The 21,374-nt window shown below is 41.4% G+C and overlaps 1 protein-coding gene across 7 annotated transcripts in view; it reads right to left on the bottom strand.

The window, feature by feature from the left end:
- Nucleotides 1-21,374, bottom strand: part of nfasca (neurofascin homolog (chicken) a) — a 221,432-nt gene that overhangs the window by 73,764 nt on the left and 126,294 nt on the right. For all 7 annotated transcript variants that reach the window (XM_036151486.1, XM_036151482.1, XM_036151483.1 and 4 more), the window contains 6 exons: nt 8,200-8,343; nt 6,636-6,747; nt 6,146-6,312; nt 5,195-5,342; nt 2,414-2,538; nt 30-59 (listed from right to left, as the gene is read on the bottom strand). In XM_036151486.1, the coding sequence (XP_036007379.1) occupies nt 30-59; nt 2,414-2,538; nt 5,195-5,342; nt 6,146-6,312; nt 6,636-6,747; nt 8,200-8,343 (726 nt within the window). The remainder of the gene's footprint in view (nt 1-29; nt 60-2,413; nt 2,539-5,194; nt 5,343-6,145; nt 6,313-6,635; nt 6,748-8,199; nt 8,344-21,374) is intronic.

The following is a 21,374-nucleotide window of genomic DNA, read 5'->3' as shown; positions in this document are numbered from 1 at the left end:
ACAGAAAAGCTTCCAGCTGAACATGTTACCTGGACGCAAGGGGATGGGGGAGGCGTCCTCTGTGGGGCGGGGTCAGAGGAGCAGGGAGGGGGTATAAAGGTTAGATTAGTTAGGTTAGTCTACGAACCAAGAAAAAACAAGGGGAAAAAAACTATTAAAATATTGTTTAATCAATATTGCATATCAACTGACAAAGACAATCATTTAATGTAGAGCTTAAAACATGATTTTCACTGATTAGGAGGTTCTCACAAAGAAATAAATGGCTTCTTCGCCTTATTACTTCTGAAACAATGTTTTGTGTTCTTGCAGTAAATCTCTATCAAATCTCTTACCTACATTTATCTACCTAAGCCACAGGTGTATGTATGCCTGTAGAGCAGAGGCAGGAGCATTAAGTGTCTGCTACATGTTATTAACATACATAATCATCAGTCTAACAACTAAAACGCAGTCAGTTCCACCTGGCTGCTCTATACAAAACTCACGTTATCATTCAATGATCAACTTCTTCTAGTAAGTGATATACTCTGTTGCACCAAACAATAGATTCATTACGTACTGCATCACTACAGTGAGATGTATGTGGGTTAGAAACAACAAAAACTAAGGAATCTTCAGTCATAAAAAATGTCATTTCTGAAAATAATAAAGAAAATATATTTTAAAGACTTCTTTTAAAGCAACTTGTTTGTACATAGAAGCAACAACCTTGAATTGGTTTCCCATCCCTAAACAGTCAAGTGTGCTAAAGGAGCATCCAGGCCACGCCCCATCCTGTCAGAGGCTTCTCCACCTGCTCTTCGGCTGCTCCTGAACTATCCCTTCTGTTTGGATGGCTCCTTGGCTGGCCTCCAGACAGTTCCACTGCCATTCTTCCCTCTGTTTATCTATTCCCTCTTTCCTCCAGTTGTCCAACTATAGTTCTTCATGAGTCTGCTATCATCTTCTTTCATTTTATGAAGCACAGTGAACGTTTACTAATTGTAAAGAAGCTGGTAAAGAAAAATGGTAATGTCTTTCTTGTGAACCGTTTATAGAATTGCAGAATATTTTTTGCCATACGACCCAAGGACATTGCTTTAGTCAAAATTAGGTTTTTATTTTAAAAAGTTGTCACCAACGCAAAAGGATATGTTTGAAAATCAAGAAATCAGGAGGGTGCAAAACGCATGATTTAAACCTGAAATCTACACAAAACCAGTCTGCTCAAAGATTTCCTTAATTCAGGGCTAGATTTTGTTGCTCATTATATTTCCTCAGCAGAACAAAAAATACATTTGTGTGAATTTCATGTTAGCCTACGATTTTGCATCTGCGGCATGTTGACTCTTCAAACTGATTTCCTGTTTGCTAAGCATCACCAGCCACACTGCAAAAAGGAAACTTGAAATTTGTGTATTTGTTGTTGATTTGGGCAGGTAAATAAGAATATCTGCCAATGGAATGAGTATGTTCACCCCTTAAAGGTATACTATGCAACCGGGGTTGATTTTCCAGCGAGGCTCCCCCCAGAGGGCGAATGTAAAAGTGCACTGTCGTAAAGATGCTTTCTCCGTTAAGCCAGGCGCGGTTGTTTTGAGCTTAGCAGACAGGCAAACGCAACGAAAAGTCGAAAAAACGGCAGTACAAACAATGACTAACACAGTAAAAGTATGAACATCAGGGTTTCCCGCAGCGCTATCTTGGCGAGGCAGCCCCCTCGCCAAACTCACGCTACCGCCAACAACAAAAAAAATAAAATAAATAAATAAATAAATAATAATAATAATAATAATACTTAAAAAAAAATCGATATACTTGCATGTTTATTTGACGTTAACACGCGGTTCTTTGTTGTTGCTTTCGCGCGTGCATATAGTGAATGGCAGGGCAAAAACACATGGAGTTCTGTAACCCCAGTCGGTCGAGGCAGATGACCGTTCATACTGAGCCCGGTTCTGCCGGAGGTTTTCCTTCCCGTTAATGGGGAGTTTTTCTTCCCACTGTCGCTTCATGCTTGCTCAGTATGAGGGATTGCAGCAAAGCCATGTACAATGCAGACGACTCTCCCTGTGGCTCTACGGTTCCCCAGGAGTGAATGCTGCTTGTCGGGACTTTGATGCAATCAACTGGTTTCCTTATATAGGACATTTTTGACCAATCTGTATAATCTGACCCAATCTGTATAATATGATTGAACTTGATTTTGCAAAGTGCCTTGAGATGACATGTTTCATGATTTGGCGCTATATAAATAAAATTGAATTGAATTGAATTAATTCAAGGATAAATACTCTAATTTGAAGAAAATGTTGCTTACTTTTAGTTCCCTTTTTGCAGTACAGTGGTTTTTAATGATCACTGGAATAGGTGTTGTGTTTGTTTAACATATTTCTGTCAGATCACATCACTATTCTGTACACTAGTGTACCTAAGACAGTGAGGCGGGCAGAGGCTGAGTCCTGGTCTATCTCAGATTTAACAGTGCAGGTGTACATTCCCTCATCATCCTCACTGACAGAGGAGATAGTCAGGGACTCTTCATCCTTCTTCAGCCTGAAAGACAGAAAACAGACTGAATGTTAAGGAAGACACAGCAACATGTTTACACAAATTCAGGATCTCCATCATCTATATTTGATGTATTAATAGTTGGTTAAATTGCCAATTTATCCTGCTTCTTCGTGTTTCTATCATCCAGTCCCATAAACGACACCAAACAAGAGTCAGTATAAGAGCAAAATGAAACGTTTGGCATTGGCAGATATTTTTTTCAATTTTCTCTTGGGTTTTTAATTCTCTTCATAGTAGGTACATCTGGTCTGGCGTTCTGTTTAGCTGTAATGACATGTTGGGGGCAGATCGTCTGTCATTACCATCTCTAACACAGAAAGCATTCCTGGATCAGTGCTTCTTTGTTCTTTATGTCTCTCCTCTTTGTTCTCTAACCCTCAGGTGGTCGAGGCAGATGACCTTTTACGCTAAGCCTGGACCTGCTGGAGGTTTTCCTTCCCATTAAAGGGGAGTTTTCCTCTCCACCATTGCTATATGCATGCTCAGTATGAGGGATTGCTCCAAAACCATTAACAATGACTGTCCACTATGGCCCCACGCTCTTTCAGGAGTGAATGCTACTTGTTAAGATTAGATACAATCTGATGGGTATCCTTAGATAGGAACCTTTTTAATCAATCTATCTGGAGCAGGGGTTTTCAAATTCATTGAATGTGAGCCTCCCCTTGGAATAGGTAAAGATAACCACGCCCTCCCACAACCACAAACCTACCCTTCACAGGTCCCTGCAGTAAATGCATCTTTCTTTTGTGTTCCTGGAATGCTGTGTTTCAAAAACATCTGATAGCCCAACACATGTTTTTTTATTGTATTTCTTTTAACAAAGTACATTCATAAAAAAGGCCTATTCATAAAATATCCATCCAAATATTTCCATCTTACATGCTACTTTTACTGAAACATCACAGACAAAGGGCCTATTTTTAAAGTTGAACTGTCATTAAAGCAAATTCATAAACAATTGTTTTCAACAGCAGACAAACTGAACTAAACAGACGCCAATGTCAAACTGAACTCACGTCAACAGGAGACGTCAACTGAAATAATAATACAAAGGAAAACCTGAATTTAACAGACGTCAACATATTCCATATTCCGATTTACTTTTTAGGCTAATTATACGCAATTTAGACCTAGTGCTATTTTAACAAACAAGCATTTTATTAGATCTTATCTCTTATCTGATGTATTTCTGATGTTTGGCACTTTGTTTTAACTTGTGTTAAAGTGCTCTTTAAATAATGATGTCAATAATGATGATTATAATCAGAAGAAACTTTTTCATCACCTCCCAGAAGCTGAAAAGAAAAGAGACAAAAATATTTTTCACACCTCACTTAGTAACTCTTAGTAACTGTAATATTTTAGTCTAAATATTTTAGGCTAAAATATAAAACTTTTTATTTGTTTTTCTTTTTTTTCTTCAATCCCACCGTTATGTTTAGTAATTTCTGCCAAAGGCTGCAGCATTTTGATTTAATCCATCTGAATGCAGTACTTGCAAGTCATACTCTGATTGGATGGGGAAAAAAACCTGTCTGTGATTGGCTGGTGAGCTGGACAGTTTTTGAAGTCATGAGCGCAGAAACAGCCGAGTGAGCGTACAGCTGGTGTTGAGTGTGGAATGAGCAGGTGCGCGCAAGCAGAGATGGAACCGAGCGCGAGGACAGTGGTTTGGGAAGAGTTTTTCAGAGTTGAGCGCTGAGAGTTGTCTCACTGCACGCTCAAACAGAAGGCACAAATATCGCTACATAGTTTCACAGAGTTGAGCGGCAGCGCTGTCTCTTTCAGCGCATTCTTCACGCCTCCCCTGTGACTCTTTGGCGCCCCCCAGGGGAAGCGCGCCTCACCTATTAAAAACCACTAATCTGGAGGATTTAATTGAATTTGACTGTAAAGTGCCTTGAGATGAATCAAAGACTACCTCCACAATTTGGGAGTACACCCGAGGGCTCACCTTAGGCCTGTTTTTAGTGAAGCATTGACCAACACTACCACACATCTGACTTGCTATAAATCCTGGTTGAGGAATGAGATGCCATTCCACAACTGTATGTGGCCAAACTGGTGATCAGCTTGGAGATCCAGGCTGTTGTAATGTTGGGTGCAATTCCTCATCATCTCTATTTGATAAGATAGATAAATATATCTTGCTTCTTCAACCTTCAATCATCCAGTCCCATAAACAACACCAAACAAGAGTTGGTGGAAGAGCAAAATGCACATTTTGCATTGGCAGAGAGGATTTGTCAAGTTTTATGGGCACAGGCCCCATACTGAGCTCTGCTGCTCAACCCAGAAATGCTTCTACCTTACAAAAGAGGTCCTTTTAAAGAGAAAATAAACAAGCTTTTTGATTTGTTGACAAACTGAAAATGGATTATTACAAGAAGTCATATTCAACAAAGAAAATCAAATTTTTATTCAGTTTATTCATTAAAATCTGTCATGAAAATTTCTTAAAATATGATAACTACATTTAGTAAGTGAAACCAGGCAAAGCAGACTGAAATCCAGCAAATATCTAGTCAATGTCTAGGAAATTAACTTTATGTGGAATTAAATGAAGAAATGTTTTAACTCTAGAGTCAACTCTTTCAAAAAGAGCCTTCGCTGATAAACCACTCAAGACTCATACCTCCCTCCCAGATACAAGGGCTCTCCATCCTTGGTCCAGGTCACCTTGGTGGACAGGCTGGAATCTGACGCCACCTTGCAGTGGAAGCGAGCTTTAGAGCGCCTCACAGCTGACTGATTTGTGGGAGCTTGAATTATACGAGTTGGTTCTAAATCAGAGTAAGGAGAGAGAAAAATGAAAATAGGCGCACTCACACAATCACATATCAAATGAAGTAAGGAGGCTTCAAGCAATGTCGTCAACACATCTCTGTATCAAGTTCTGTTTAATAAAAAAAAATATTCCCACTGGCTCCTCTCTAGCTCCTTCTCTTTTAGGGATCAAGCAGCTATCACCAACTAGTTTGGATGGTTCAGTCACAATAACACCTTCACCTCCATAAGAAAATGAATACCTTATATCTAAACAGCAGAGGTATGATAAAGTGGTAGAAACAGTTCTGTGGTCATGACAATAGCAGCAAATTCTTTACAGCTCTTATGCCCAACTATTCTTCCTAAGTCAGTAATTACTATGGATAAAAACTGCTTGACTAAGATACTGTAAATGTACTTGTATAAAAGCCAAAAGTCACTCAGACTGCATCTTTTAAATACTTCAGAGTTTTTTTGACTAATGTATTGAATGGGATATCTGTACAACCCCTCTTCCTTGTGTTTTGAATGCTGAACCCATCTTCCCAATCAAATAATCAACTGTGCTCATCAATTCCCAATGGGAACCCATTTTCTTGCTTTCAATCAGATTTTTTTCTGATAATAAATCTTCCTCTGGATTATTTCTTTCTCTCTGAGTTGAAGCTGTGATACATTTTTGTCTTTTGAATACATTAAACTTGGAATGTAAATATATACACAAAGTGAGTCAACAAAAGGCACGCTTACAGGCTCAAGGAAAAAAGAAGGGATTTTACAGAGATAGAGTTAGGGATTTGATAATGGAGTGCCTGACCTTTAACCTCCAGCTGGACCTGGTTCTCAGCCTTGCCCAAGATGCTGTTAGCCACACAGGTGTAGATGCCCTCATCCTCCTTTCGAGCCCGTTTTATCTCCAAGGTGCCATTGATGTATGCCCGGTACTGACCACCATCCAATCCACTGCCCTGGCCGTTCTTAAACCTTTAAAGTAAAAGAGAGCCAAAACTCCAGGTAAAGAGATGGTTTTAAGAGGTGATTGAAAGCTAAATAAGAAGAAGCCTGGCTGATATACTGGTAAGTCCTCCAACAACAAATGTGTGGTACCCTCTAAGCTTAGGTTTTGTCTTAGGCACACCAAGGAGCAGCTGATCTGCTAACCAGAGAGAACAGGAGGGTGTATAAAGGTACAACTCATTGTTTAATAGTCAGTTTACCTGTTTAACATTTGATTTATGTGTCTATCTTACGTAAATAAATAAATAAAAAATATGTTTTTGCTTTATTAATAAGTGTGAAATTCTCACCAGCGTAAAACAGGCAAAGGGGAGCCAAAGAAAGGGCAGTTGAGGAAGGTGCGGTTGTTCACAAGGACTTTGATTAATTGATTTTTGGGCCCCAGCATCCTTGGAGGCATATCTATAACCAGAGAGACAATAGGTTACATCTGCAGAACATGCAATAATTACAACGAATTACAAAGGGCTGGGATACACCTTTATAACTTAAAAAAAATTACAATTTAATGCAGTGATCTCAAATTCAAATCCTGGACGGCCGGTGTCCTGCAACTTTTAGTTGTGTCCCTTGCCTTACACACCTGAATGAGATGGCTGAACTGCGTCACTAGTATTCAGCCAGGCTCTACAGAGGTCTGCTAATGAGCTGATACATGAGTCAGGTGTGTTTAACCAGAGACACATCTAAAAGTTGCATGACACTGATCCTAGAGGACTGGAGTTTGACACCACCAATTTAGTGTGTTTGGGAATTCTGGCACAAAAGTAAAATAAAATTAATATAAGAGTTGTTAAAAACACAAAAGTACCTATAATGAATCAAATGGATAAAATAAACATGTAAAAATAAAAAATGTGGTGATGGACTGTATTATTAAAAAATTAAGATGTCAGGTTCTACGTGATCCAAAAGCCAAAGAATGGGTAGGTATTTCTAAGCAACCTAAAAGTCTCTACACTATGAGCCATTCCCGAATGGACAGAAAATTATGGTCACCTCTACTTGGACCTCTAAAACTTCCAAAGCAACTGGCTGTTTGACCTTGGTGTTGTGGTAGATGTGAGGATTTAACACATGGTCATACATCTAGCAGTATGGGTGATAATTCCTTGTTAATGTAAGAGGTCAGAGAAGAATGGACAGACTGGTTTGAGATGATAGAAATGGAACAGCAGCTTAAACCACTCATTGCATTCAAGGAATGTGGAATACCATCTCTCAATGCAAAACATGTAAAACATTGAAGCAGCTGGACTACAGCAGCAGACAACTATACTAGATGCTGCTTCTACCAGGTGAGAACCAACATCTGAGGCCACAAATCAAAAGCCCACCACAGGACTGGACAATTGCAGTTTCAGCCACAACATTCAGATGGGGTCAGAATTTGAAATAAAAGCCTGGAAACATCCCCAAACTAAGCTTGTGGATGTGACATTAGGAAACATTTGGTGTTTAAGATCTGCTGTTTTTTTTTTTTTTATAGTGGAGACGTTCTTCATCATAAAACTACACATCCCAGGTTTCCAGAAAAAAACAACAACAACAGACATTTATGGCTTGAGGTTTAAACACTTTGTAAGGTTGAATTCAATTTAATTATATACTGCCAATCGACAACATACATTTCATAGATAAGTAAATATCTTTCTAAATAAAGCTGTGGGCTGCACCTAAATGCCTGATCTTTAATAGCTAACTGAATTTTTGGTACTGTATCTTTACTGTTATTCCAATTGGAAATGAATGCTGAGGTCATAATTTACAGCTGGGGTTCTGTGCTACTGTTAAAGTGGCTTTACAAACTGCAAAACTAAAAAGTATTTCATGTATTGACCCCCCATCTCTCACCGAGAACACTGACGAAGGCATTGGCCATCAGGTAGCCATGCTGGTTGGAGGCGTTGCACTGGTAAACCGCACTGCTTTCCATCAGTACCTTATGGAACAGAATGGTATCTCCAAGCACTTCTCTGTTTACACTTGGTTGAGCACCTGTGATCACAAGACACATAAAGCGTTGAGAACTTTCTTTATAACAGACTTCTTCCAGTCATCCATTTTCTGTTTTCGTTTAATCTATGCATTGCCCCGGGGACTGGTGCCTACTTCCAGCGGTCAGTAGGACTAGAGCTCCATGATATTAGGAAACAATAGCATATAAGCAATTTTTATAAAAGTTGAAATAAAGAAATTATTTGCAATAAGCAAGCAAAAAACAATAAGTGGTACTGCCTCTCTGCTTTGTGTGTAGACCAAACAGAGGGGTGGGGTTATAGCAATCAGTAAAACTAGGTGATTTTATGACAATACTTTTTGAATGTCTAATCTCAATTCACTTCAGTTTCATTTCTATAGTACCTTTTCACAACATGTCGTGTCAAGGCACATTACAAAGTTGATTCTATCAACTCATACAGACAGATTGGTTAAAACGTTTTCTGAGGAAACCCAGCAGATTGCATCAAGTCATTGACCTTGAGCATTCACTCCTCCTGGATGAACATGTAGCCACAGTGGACAGTCACTTGCAATGTGGCTTTGCAGCAATAAAAAATTTAAATATTTTGTAACCCAACAAGTCCTATATTGATCACTGAATCTAAATTGCTAAAATACAGTGTTTAAAAGACAATTATTATCCAGAGGATAGAAATGACAAATTCTGCACTTTAAAACGATAAGTTGATTATAGAGACCCACCAAGCAGGCCTTTACAGGACAATACATATTAAAATGCATCATAGGCAGTGGTGGGTAGTAACTAGTTACATTTACTAAAGTAACTTTTCAAACAAAATTTACTTCTAGGGGTAGTTTCACTGAACTTCTACTTGTGTAAATATTGTGAAGAACTATCCATACTCTTAGTTCCAACGTGAGTAACTTTGCTGAGTAATTACTTAATCTGGGAACCCGATATTCAAGCTCAACACAGAGTACGTTTCAAAAAGTTTATTCAAAGGAATGGAGCAGATGACAGGCATGGGATGGCCGCAAAAACAGAAGCAGGTTGGTGATGGTTAATGGCAAGGGCAGGTGAAGATGGCCGAAAGTGACTGAACAAGTGATGAAAATGACCTGTGATGAGAAACAGTCCAACAGGAGCTTGACTAAGTCCACTGAGCAGGAGCAGTCTAAGGTTTGTGACCCTACACACTCTCACACACACACACACACACACACACACACACACACACACACACACACACACACACACACACACACACATATATATATATATATATATATATATATATTTCAGCTTGTCTTTCCTTTGTATCATTCCTTATCGTGGTATATCCAGGAATAACAAAATCTGATTGGGACTTAAGCCAAGTTTCTTGAATGCAAATCAGATGAGGCTTAATTATCAAATCAGAAATGTATTTCTTAAACTCTAGACCATTACTAATGAGTCTTGCATTCCACTGGAATATAACTAACATGAAGAAGAGCATGATTGCATGCATGATTGAAGTTGAGAAGATTGTGTCTCATTCAGTTTTTCCTTAATTGATTCCCAGCTAGCATTCTTTAAATCAAGATACTTTTGGGCAGCCTTCACAATATGAATTTTTTCCATTTTCCTTTGTGTTTGAGCAGTGCAATTTATAACCTCCACCATGAATAAAACAAAATCCTCTTTCTTCATGAGTAGAGTGTCATCTTTAATCTTGTTGCAATCCTAACAGTTAGAACTTCCTTCTTCTATCCCGTCACTTTCTTTGGGTGCATCATTGGTTGAACAGGCACTTTTTTAGCCGCTTCTGCACAAGTGATCCCAGTAGGAACTTTAATTTTCTACACTTCCACAGCTCTTTCACTAGCTACACATCCCCCGAAACCTGAACTATGTCCAACTCCAAAATTACAACATCTCAAAAGGAGCTCCTTCCTCACATTTCCCATACTCATGATCCCCTAGCCTGACATGGTCATACTCAATTCTAGTCAGAATTTGAGTCTGATACTGCGCCATAGAGCTGTGATTATGGGGCGTGTTTCAAACTAACCAGGAAAATAAATTCCTCTGCACTCAATTGGATAGACCTACAACCAATAAGAGCAACGGAGTGTGTGACATATGTTAAGCGACGCATAGCAACGCATAGCAACGCAACTCAACTGTTAGCCTAGCATAAGAAGATGAGCGTTAACGATTTTTGCCGGTGTTGCAAAAACAATGTAAGGATCCAAGGAGTCCTTCAACACACAAACCTGTCGATATCTTCTAGAACAGACCTAATAGCAGAATCTACACACCTCAACTCTCCAGCGGCAGCCATCATTGTTGTAAACGAATTCAACCCAAGCGCGCTTTGGTGACGTGGTTGATTACGTTACTGTTGATCATCTGTCATTCATCGTATAAAGCCCGCCTTGACAATTTGATTCGCCCTCCAGATATTGGGCGAGCATACTCGCGCAACTATTGAGCAATGCCAGACCGAACTTCCCGACCTAAAACGTTGTGGGCGGGACTAGGTTCGAAATGGCACCCAGGCTAATGATCCCCAGCACATCTCCCACACTTCTGTTTCCCCTGGCATACTGCCGCAACATTGACAATTTTTTGACATTTAAAACACTGCACAGGCGGAGGAATAAATGGTCAAACATTTTATCTCATATATCCCACAAACACTTTGTCTGGTAGAGTTTTCTCTTCAAACTTTAGCATGATAGAAAAACTATCACTCCTTTCTCCATTTTTGTTTCTTTTCAACCGTTCGACTTCAACTACTTTCCCCCTGACATATTCGATTTAATGTCATCAACTGGCACATCAGAAGAAATACCTGAAATAACGCCACACACATATTTCCTGTTATCTAACATTCTTCCCTTCACATTCTCACCTAGGACTTTTTTTATATTCAGTGCCCTTTGTTTTTCCATCCATCTCTCAACACTAACATATCTCACTTTCCAAGCAGTGAAATTATTTCTTTAGTAAGTTTAATCGGATTCCACTTACCAAAGGACACACCCTCTTTGACCGTTTTCTAGACTATTTTAAACTCTGTCATCACAACTGTTTCTCCTTCAGCCTCAGAAACAGACGATTCTGTTTGTTGTCTTGATTTTTTGCGTTTGTGTTTAGCTTTTTGAGTATACCATATTCCTTCATTTTCCCCGCCATCACATCCCTCATTCATTTCTGCGAGATCACTTCCTGACACGTCATTTCCCTCTGACATCTCTCCAACCATTCACAGCCCAGCCATCCGACCAAACCCCAGGGTCTAGCAGGCTGAGGACACAAACACTGGGCGCGGCATTCAGGCAGTGGAAATGAGACAAGATGAGCCGTTCTCGCACAGATGGGTTGGCTGAGGCAGGTATAAGTAGTGAGAGTGACAGGTGATCAGAGTTGACCCTAAATAGTGGAAGTAGGTGGAGCTTGTCTTACTCATTAACTGGTGACTGAGGAGTTATATTAATCAGGCATTTGTATGGAAAGTAATAAGGTACTTCTGGCCTCTAATCTATGTCTCCCCTTTTAGGCAGAAGGCGCGCAGTTGACAGGATGTTTGCTTTGAGGTCTGAGGGCTGGTTTAATGGCTTTTGAGGTAATTTGGCTTGACCCCTGATAGGATGTCAGTGTGATAAAAAGGATGTTTTTACGAACCTTTGATTAGACAAAAACTGCAATGCCTGGGAGAAGGACGTGGGTAACAAACTAACTTGTAAGTTTCTGTCTCCTTTGGATTTCAAAATGAATTAAATATGCATATTTTAAATGTTTGCCTTTGATCATTGTTTCTCCTTTACTGCCAAATCTTAAACCGAGGTAAGACGGGCCTTCAGAAATAAGCAGGAGCAGGTCCTTATTAATATCAACATTGCCAACATTAAATTTGGTATGGGTTACTCATTTCTGGGTTTTAGCATGTATTAATTTAGTTACATTCTGTCTGCTTTTCTTGTTGGTCTCTCACACTCCCTGTTGCCACTTGCTCTCTCCTCAGTTTCACTCCCAGCTCCTTCTCTACACCTGTGTCCAATTTACAAATGTTCCCCTGCCTTTGTTCTTGTTCCCTTTCTCCCAGTATTTAAGCTCCTCTCTTTTCTCCACTCACTGCTGGTTTCTACTTCTCTATTACTGCTGTGTCAACTGCTCCCCACTACTACTTCGTGTCACCTTGCCTCATCGCTTTCTACTTTGCACCCCAGGTTTACGTTTTGGTTTTGCTCCTGAGTTCTCAAGTGATTTGTAAGGGTTTTTTTGGGATTTTTTTCATTAAACTCACCCATAACCGCTCCCTGCCTTGGTTTCTCTGTGTTTGGGTCCTTCCACAACCTAACCCGAAACATGACAAAATTAACTAAACAACTAAACTAAAAAAACATAAAACCTGTTTGGATTTCTTCTCTCAACATCTTAAAATCCTCTGGAAGATCTCTGATTCAGACAAGCTAAAGCTTGTCTTTCTAGGATCAAGTTTCAGGTTGTGGAAAGTCATTTTGGGAGGTCCGTTTCACGTTGACAGCAGGCTCCTGGTCAATAAGGGGCAAAAAGTAGAAAATGTTTACACTTCTAGTTTTGGCTAGAAAAATCCCAGAAATGTGTAAAATACCTTAAATGATTCTTCACATTTTCAAAGATGTGGGGCACTCTGGGATTTAACCAGCTGCAAGGGACAGCCAGGCATTTTTTCTGAGCCTTTGGCACGCTGTAGTACACTGTAGTTGCCAACTGTATTTGCTATGGAGGAAATCATCAGTATGGTACTGAAGAGAACGGCCTGATCTTTTACTATTGCCAAGGTTGAATCCTGTTTGTATTAATAACTGAAAACCAAAGAATGATTAGTTTTAGAATGTTTTTACTGAATCACAACAGAGGTAAAGTAAGGCCAAAGGAACTTTAGTTGAACTGCTCTTGGCTCCTACTCTGTTTATGTTTTTTTTTACAAAGATCTGTTTATAAGACTTCCTAGAAATGGAAGAACACACACACACACAGACACACACCATTTCACACACAAACCCTTCCAACTATGGAGGAAGGGCTCTTGGTCCGGAGCAGCGCGTGTCCACAGTAAGATTTTTTTCTCTCTTGCACTTGGATAAGTTGCTACACATAGCAGTGATCTCAAAACACCAATGTTCCCACGTTTTCACTTGAACATTAATAAGTTATTGCTGATAAAAAATCTAAACTGTTGCGCTCCAGTCCAAGAGGTCACGTGATTCGATTTTTGCTGCTCAGCCAATCAGATCGCTGTATTGTCAGCTGAGCGAGTTCAACCACTTCATCATGGCTGCGCTCATAAAGGGTTGTAAACATTTGTTTCCAGACGAAGAAAGCCCAATAATAGCATTTTCTGGCGCCAGTTGGCAAAGATCTTGATGGCAAGGAAAAAGAAATAGCCCAGACCATCCATCATTCATTTTCTAACACGCTGCTGGGTTCGTGAGAGGTGCCGGTGCCGATCTCTAGCTGTCAATAGGCGAGAGGCGGGGTACAGCCTGGACAGGTCGGCAGTCCATCACAGGGCAGAAATAGCCCAGACTTTTGCCCATTTTACTGGTGAGGCCGGTTCTTCCTGAAGTCAACGATGATCTCCTTCGTCTTCTCCGCATTCAGGATCAGGCTGTTGTCTCTGCACCAGCCCACCAGCTGCTCCACCTCCTCTCTATAGTTCTGGTCGTTGTCGTCTCTGATCAGGCCCACCACCGTTGTGTTGTCTGCAAACTTCACGATGTAATTGGTGGTGAACCTGGGGATGCAGTCATGAGTCATCAGGGTGAACAGCAGGGGGCTCAGGACGCTGAGCGGTGTTAAACGCTGAGCTGAAGTCCAGGAACAGCATCCGCACATGCGTGTTCTTCTCCTCCAGGTGTGTCAGGCTCAGGTGAAGAGCGGAGGAGATGGCGTCCTCAGTGGAGCGGTCTTGCCGGTAGGCAAACTGGAACGGGTCGAGTGTTGGGGGAGACTGGACATTATGTGTTCTTTCACCAGCCTTTCAAAGCACTTCATCATGATGGGAGTCAGTGCAAAAGGCCGGTAGTCGTTGAAACAGGTGACTTGAGGTTTCTTTGGCACCGGAATGATGGAGGCAGACTTGAAGCATGCTGGCACTGTGGCTTGCTCCAGCGAGGTGTTTAAAATGTCTGTGAGAACACCAGCCAGCTGACCTGCACACTCCTTGAGAACCCGCCCAGGTATGTTGTCCGGGCCTGGGGCCTTCCGTGGGTTCACTCAACTCAACTCAACTCAAACATTTAAAACAACCGGGGTTGACCAAAATGCTGTACAGATAAAAGATACAAACTGAATGCTAAAATACATAAACACAATGCAAAAAGAAAAATTGAATGCGGATAAAATATAATAGGATAAATGTTTCAATTTAAATAAAATGTTAAAATAAAATATAATTTGCCAAATGTCCACCTGGACTTGATTAAAAGCCAGGGAAAAGAAATGTGTTTTTAGAGAGGATTTAAAAACCTCCAAGGAGCCTGACGATCGAATATCCCAAGGCAAGTTATTCCACAGTCTCGGTGCCGCTGCCATAAAGGCGCGGTCACCTTTGGTTTTAAGTCTGGTTTTAGGCATGGCAAGTACCAACCGATTAGAGGATCTCAGTGTTCTGGCCGGGACATGGATTTTGAGAAGCTCAGTCAAATACTGGGGGGCTAGACCATTAAGAGCTTTGAAAACAAACAACAACATTTTAAAATCTATTCTAAAAACAACCAGAAGCCAATGCAGCGAGGCTAGAACGAGTGATATGTGGTCATGTTTACGTGTGCCAGTAAGGAGACGGGCAGCTGCATTTTGTACCAACTGCAGACGGTGTAAAAGTGAGTGGTCCAAGACAGCATATAATGAACTAGAAAATTTCTGAAGAAATTTAGCAAGGCGCCTGCCACTTGGTGCGTACCGTACCGACAGAAATAGCAACAGGAAGCAACACTGCGAATTTCAGCTTCCTACGGTCTTCACAGCCCCCGCAGCGGCTGTCGAAAGGTGCCATGTTAAGTCAATGGACCTCCTAGGAGCCTCTTGTTAGCAGCGTTGTCATGGAGACTCACTGACAGCTGCAGCCCTCTCTGTCTGTAAAGGCAGAACAACCCTGGCTAAGCAGAAGTTGGTAGGACCTTCCTAAAGCTACTTCTGGTTAGCAACATGCTAACGGTTAGCCGCTAGCATGGTTGTGTTCAGTATCAGCGGGTGATGTTACTTTGTTAGTTTGGTTGAAATCCTGTACTGAGAAGTGCCTAAAAAGGGAGAAAATCCTAAAATTCACCTAATCTGTCAAGCAGAAGTTTGTACAGGCTTCCTAGAGCTACTTCCAGTTAGCAACATGCTAACCGTTAGCCGCCAGCATGGTTGTGTTCAGTATCACTGGGTGATTGTACTCTGTCAGTTTGGTCCATATCTTGTACTGGGATGTGCCTCAAATAGGGAGAAAATACGTCATTTATAACGTTGCCATGGTAACTCAAAATGGCGGGTGGTACAAAAAAATACTTCATGGGATCAGCACACATGATTTAATATACACACTGTGGGGATTATAACACAAAACTCTTAGTCTCCCACGCCGGGTTTCGATCCCACGACCTCTTTCATGCATAGCCTACACTTTCCATCTGAGCTATACTGTAGCACCATATATGGGCATGCAATATTGGGACTATAAGGGGTTTGGTCCCCCATTGAAAAGCATTGGATGTTTGACACCTCATAGCTTGGAGATGCTTTATGCGACGTAGCCCAAATTTGTTGTGTAGCTGTCTCTCTAAAGGAAGTACAGACTCTGTGAAGTAGAAGTTTGTCCGAGTTTCCTAGAGCTACTTCCGGTTAGCAACATGCTAACAGTTAGCCGCTAGCATGGTTGTGTTCAGTATGACCGGGTGATTGTACTCTGTCAGTTTGGTACAAATCCTGTACTGGGAAGTGCCTCAAATAGGGGTGCCAATACTTAATGTCACCAAACGTGACCAAAGTTCATGGGTCAGATTGGCCTCCTTTAGCAACTCAGCCTCACCACATCTGGGCCCAGAACTCAACATTTGACCAAAATGATGTGTAGCACAATTTCCCACAGATTGGTGGTGCTGTATTGGCCAATTGGGTCGTGTTTGGTTATCATGCCAGGTCCTGTTGGAAGCAAAGGCCCAATAGGAAAGCATGTGAAATCCAAAATAGGACAGAAAACTGACACATGGCTGAAAGTCACATGAAAATTTTAAAATGTTAAGAGGAAGTGACTGTGCGAATTTCAGATTTCTACAGTAATCACAGCCGCTGCAGCGGGCAATGAAAGTTGTCATTGTATCTCAATGGAGCGTGTCCCTCTGGCCCTCAGAGTTCCGTTGTCATGGCAAATTGACTGACACAGCTGCAGCGGGCCAGTCCACTGAAGTGCAGACACTTTGTGTCAGAGGCTGCTATTGGATTATAATGGAGAACTTTGCCCCAAACAACGCTCCATATCTCCTGATCCATAAATAGTAGAGACGTAATTTTTTCTGTGTTTAGTTCGTAACGGATAGGGGAAGAAGAAAAGCTATTGTTTTTTGCTGGAAAAAGTTTAATAAAGGCGTAAAAAATTATGATCTAAAGGCGGTTTTTATGGATTTTCAGAAATCCTCTGAAAAGGGTCCCGAACAAATCGCTGTAACTCAAAAGTATAAGAGATATCAAAATAATTCTTTCACCATGAGTATCAGCAGGCTTTTGAGGACCATTAAGCTCATTTTTATGTTTGTACAAGAATCGGTGTAGGCACAGCAACGATGTAAAAAGGTGGATGATGTGGGAAAATGCAGCTCCAAAGCGTTTTTTAGGAATTTGCACATTCGCTACTCCCGAACAAATTGTTCCTGCGGAAAAACCGTAACAGTTATCCACAAAATTCCTTTTTTGTGAGTGTCAGAAGGGTTGGGACATTCATGTGTGAAAGTCTCATGTCTGTACATAAAACGGTTTAGGAGTAGCGACGATGCGAAAACATGGGATGTTTTGGATTTTCAAACGTCATTTTTCAAAACCGCTCCATAGGAAATGAATGGAGGAGGTTTCGGGTTTGTGTCGGTCTGAGGTGATTTGCGAAAAATCTATAAATGCCACACCAATGAGGGTTACATTTCCCGAATCCTGACAAAAATACCTACGTTTTGATGTATAATTTGTCTACATAGAGGGAAAATTGAGCGAGTAAGGTCAAGTTGTTCGGAGTTTTGAAATTTTTAAAAAAGCTAGAGTGGGCCACTCTGGCAGTTGAAGAATTCCGTCATTGACTTTCATTATAAACGATGATTTCACAGATTTTCGGACATGAGCTTTGAGGAGTACTTGTGAGGAGACGTTCACAGGTATATCTACAAACTGGAAGTTAAACAGTGTTCATAGGTGAAAGCATGGCGACACAGTACAGCGTTGAAAATGGTCATTTTGAGGCTTTTTTGAGGCTTTCTTTCTACCCGACTCCATTCATTCCTATGGGTTTTTTGGGGGTGGTTTTTCGCTAATTTTGTTGCCATGGTAACTCGAAACCCCAATAAAAGTAGTAGCACACATCTCGTAATCGAGCCACAAGTTTTGATACCTATATCGTGGGGGTGCTCGCTACGGTTCGGGCCGCATTTATCGTGATGTAAGAAAAATAAAGAATAAGAAAATAAGCCGTTTAGAGGTGAATAGTAATAGGTGCCTCCATGCATTTGCATTGGAGGCAGTGCTGTGCTTCGCACAGCACTGCCTCCTCATTGCAAATGCTATGGCAGGCGCCTAATTACAGTAATCCAATCTTGTATTAATAAAAGCATGGATTACAGTCTCCAGATCTCTGAGTGGCAGATACCCTTTCACTTTTGCTAAAATTCTTAACTGGTAAAAACTGTTTTTTTACGACCGAACTAACTTGGCGATCCAATTTCAACCTATCATCAAATATTACACCAAGATTTTTTACTGATGATCGAATGTTAGGTGTAAGAGGGCCCAAGGAGCCAGAAGGAAAAACTGCGTGAGTACAACCAAACATAATAATTTCTGTCCTATTTTCATTCAGATTCAAAAAGTTTGAGGTCATCCAAGATTTCACATCGTTTAAGCAGTCAGAAAATGACTGTACGGGGTTGTTGGATTTTGATACTAAAGGAAAATAGATCTGGACATCATCAGTATAACAATGAAAAGAAAAATTATGGTTCCTGAAAATTTATCCTAATGGTAACATATATAGAAGAAAAAGAATAGGTCCAAGAATGGAGCCTTGGCGAACCCCAGAACTCAAAGGAGCTGAAGATGAGGTGAATTCACCTAGCTGCACTGAAAAGCTCCGATCAGTCAAATAAGACTGGAACCATGAGAGAGCAGAGAGATAGGCCTAAAGTTGGACAACACAGAGGGATCTAGATTTTTCTTTTTGATCAGAGGTTGTACAACAGCATGTTTAAGAGCAGTTGGGACACATCCAGTACTAAGAGAGGAATTAACAAATAAAAGTATGACAGAGCCCACCGTAGTAAATACCTCTTTAAAAAGACGAGAGAGGATGCTGTCTGAGGGACAGTTTGTAGGTCGGAGATGCTGAACTATATTGGCCAGTGAGGAGAGACACACAGGTTCAAAGTGATCAAAAACAGCATTTAAAGGAGGAACGTTGAGGTCAAGGCTAGGGCCTACGGAAGAGAAGGCAGGTGGCCTAAGAGCAGATACTTTATCAATAAAAAAAAAAAAACTCTCACAAAGGGTAAGCGATGGTACAACTGGGGAGTTATCACAAGGATTTACAAGAGAGTTAAAAATATTAAAAAGGACTTGGGGCTTCTTACTATTACAAGAGACAAGACTGGAAAATATTAAATTTTTGCAACTCTAACAGCATTCTGATAGATGGACAGGTTTTCACAAAGGACTTCTTTAGAGACATGAAGCTTGTCTTTTTTCCACTTTCTCTCAGCGCGCCGGCATAAGTGCCTGAGAGCGCGCGTGGAATCATTAAGCCACGGTTCAGAATATGCTTTAGTGCGCTTTACACTATAAGGTGCAACAGAATCAAGAATATCCGCACATACGGAATTAAAATAGCTTAAAAGATCTTCAGAGTAAAAAGCATGACAATCACCTAACGTGTCAAGAAGATCACCACGCACAGCATCATTAAACATAGTTGAAAACTGTGATGCAGTTTGAGTATTAATTATGCGCAACCGGCGCATAGGAGCACAGGTTTTAGCCCGCAAACAAGGGATTGAAACAGTAAAAAGCACAGGCCAATGGTCAGAGATACAGGCCGATTCACAAATTTCATTAACACACACAGATAAATCATATGATAAAACTAAATCTAAAATGTGCCCTTTTTCGTGAGTCGGGCTTTTAACACATTGAACAACATTAAAAGACTCGATGAGGTTTAAGAAATCAGTGACCAGTGGTCTTGATTCACAACAGACGTGAATATTAAAATCTCCAGAAATAAGAAAATAATCATATTTTTAGTGGCTCCTGACAGGAAATCTGCAAAGTCACTGATGAAGTCCTTATGAAATTTTGGAGGGCGATAAATAACCGCAAACATAGCAGAGAGAGTGGAGAGTTGTAGCTCAAAGATTTGTAGTTCAAAGCTGGAGTAGGTAGCGGAGGGAATTAGACGACACTGAAAGCTGGATTTGAACACCGATGCCAGACCGCCACCTCTGCCGGTGCTCCGAGGGGAACTGAGGAATGAACAGCCGGGAGGAAGAAGTTCAGAAAACTGTGTGGACTCACCCTCCCGAAGCCAAGTCTCTGTCAGGAGCATTAAGTCCAAATCCCGTGAGGGGAAAAAGTCATTCAATAAAAACGTTTTGTTTACCAGCGATCTGGTATTTAGTAAAGCCATACAAAGATCGAGCTCCTCAGTAGTCCGTGACACAGCGCGTTTCAGCGGCCTAAGGAGATCAGGTGTAACGCCGCTTCTGCGGGCCCAGAGCTGACAGCATCAGCGTGGAATCTCCACTGGCAGATCGGAGGAAGTTGCAGGAAACTTCAGCAGAACCAGGCACAGGTTGGGCAGTGTCGAACAGCCGGCGATCGGAGTAGTCAGTAGCTCAGGGAGGACAGGACGAATCCAACGGCCCCTCATATGCAGTACACGCTGCACCGCGGGGAAGTAGCGTCCGTCATGGATTAGACAAGCATCAGATCCTCCGACAAAAGTCGCCAGGTAAGCCTTGAATTTCACAATCACGGCACCTCATTTTCCGCGTCTTCTAGAGCGCTTTTTCCGAGAAAGCACAGAGGAAACACAGGAGGTGCACAGGTACTCCAGCAAACACAGGTGGGAGGCTATGTTGGTTTCCCAATCTGGGTTTTAACAATAGCGACTCACTGAGAGCCTTAATGCTAAAAAGAGTCTGGCGATTATAAACATTCCAAGTTGGAAACATCTTGGCAAAGTACACACAGCAATAGGGTAACTGCAAATAGTATGCTGATCAAACGAAGGAGATGAGGCTGACGGCTTGCCACCACAGGCGCCATCTTGAAATTGATGGCACTCTCCTTAGAGTCTTCCACACGTTGGCTGTGTCAAGGCAGAGCACCTCTTCTTCCTGATGGGGGACATCCTTCATTGCTGGAGTGCTGTTTAGTGCCTCAAACCTCCCAAAAAAGTTGTTTAGTCCGTTAAGAAAGTCAGCATCAACTTCACCCACCGGGGGTGAGAGCGTGTTGTATTCAGTGATTGCCCGTATGCCTTTCCACATGCTCCTGGTGTTACTGGCGTCATGGAAAATCTCCTGGATTTTCTGACTGTGGTTCCACTTCGCTAGCCTGATGGCACGGTTCAAGTTGGCTCTCGCTGTCCTCAGAGCCTCCTTGTCACCAGACTTGAAGGCTGAGTTCTGAGCTTTTAGCGCTTGATGCTGGTCGTTGGTTGGCCCGGGTGATGATGGTCTTGGTGGTGCTGATGTCCTCAATGCATTTGTTGATGTAGGCTAACACAGTCATGGCATACTCATCAACATCGATCTTGTTGTCATATGTTGCTGCAGCTTTGAACATGTTCCAG

This window comes from Fundulus heteroclitus, chromosome 20 (assembly GCF_011125445.2).
Source record: "Fundulus heteroclitus isolate FHET01 chromosome 20, MU-UCD_Fhet_4.1, whole genome shotgun sequence".
Classification (NCBI taxonomy): domain Eukaryota; kingdom Metazoa; phylum Chordata; class Actinopteri; order Cyprinodontiformes; family Fundulidae; genus Fundulus; species Fundulus heteroclitus.
The sequence above is the reverse complement of the archived record's forward strand: the minus strand, read 5'-3'. Positions and strand labels throughout refer to the sequence as shown.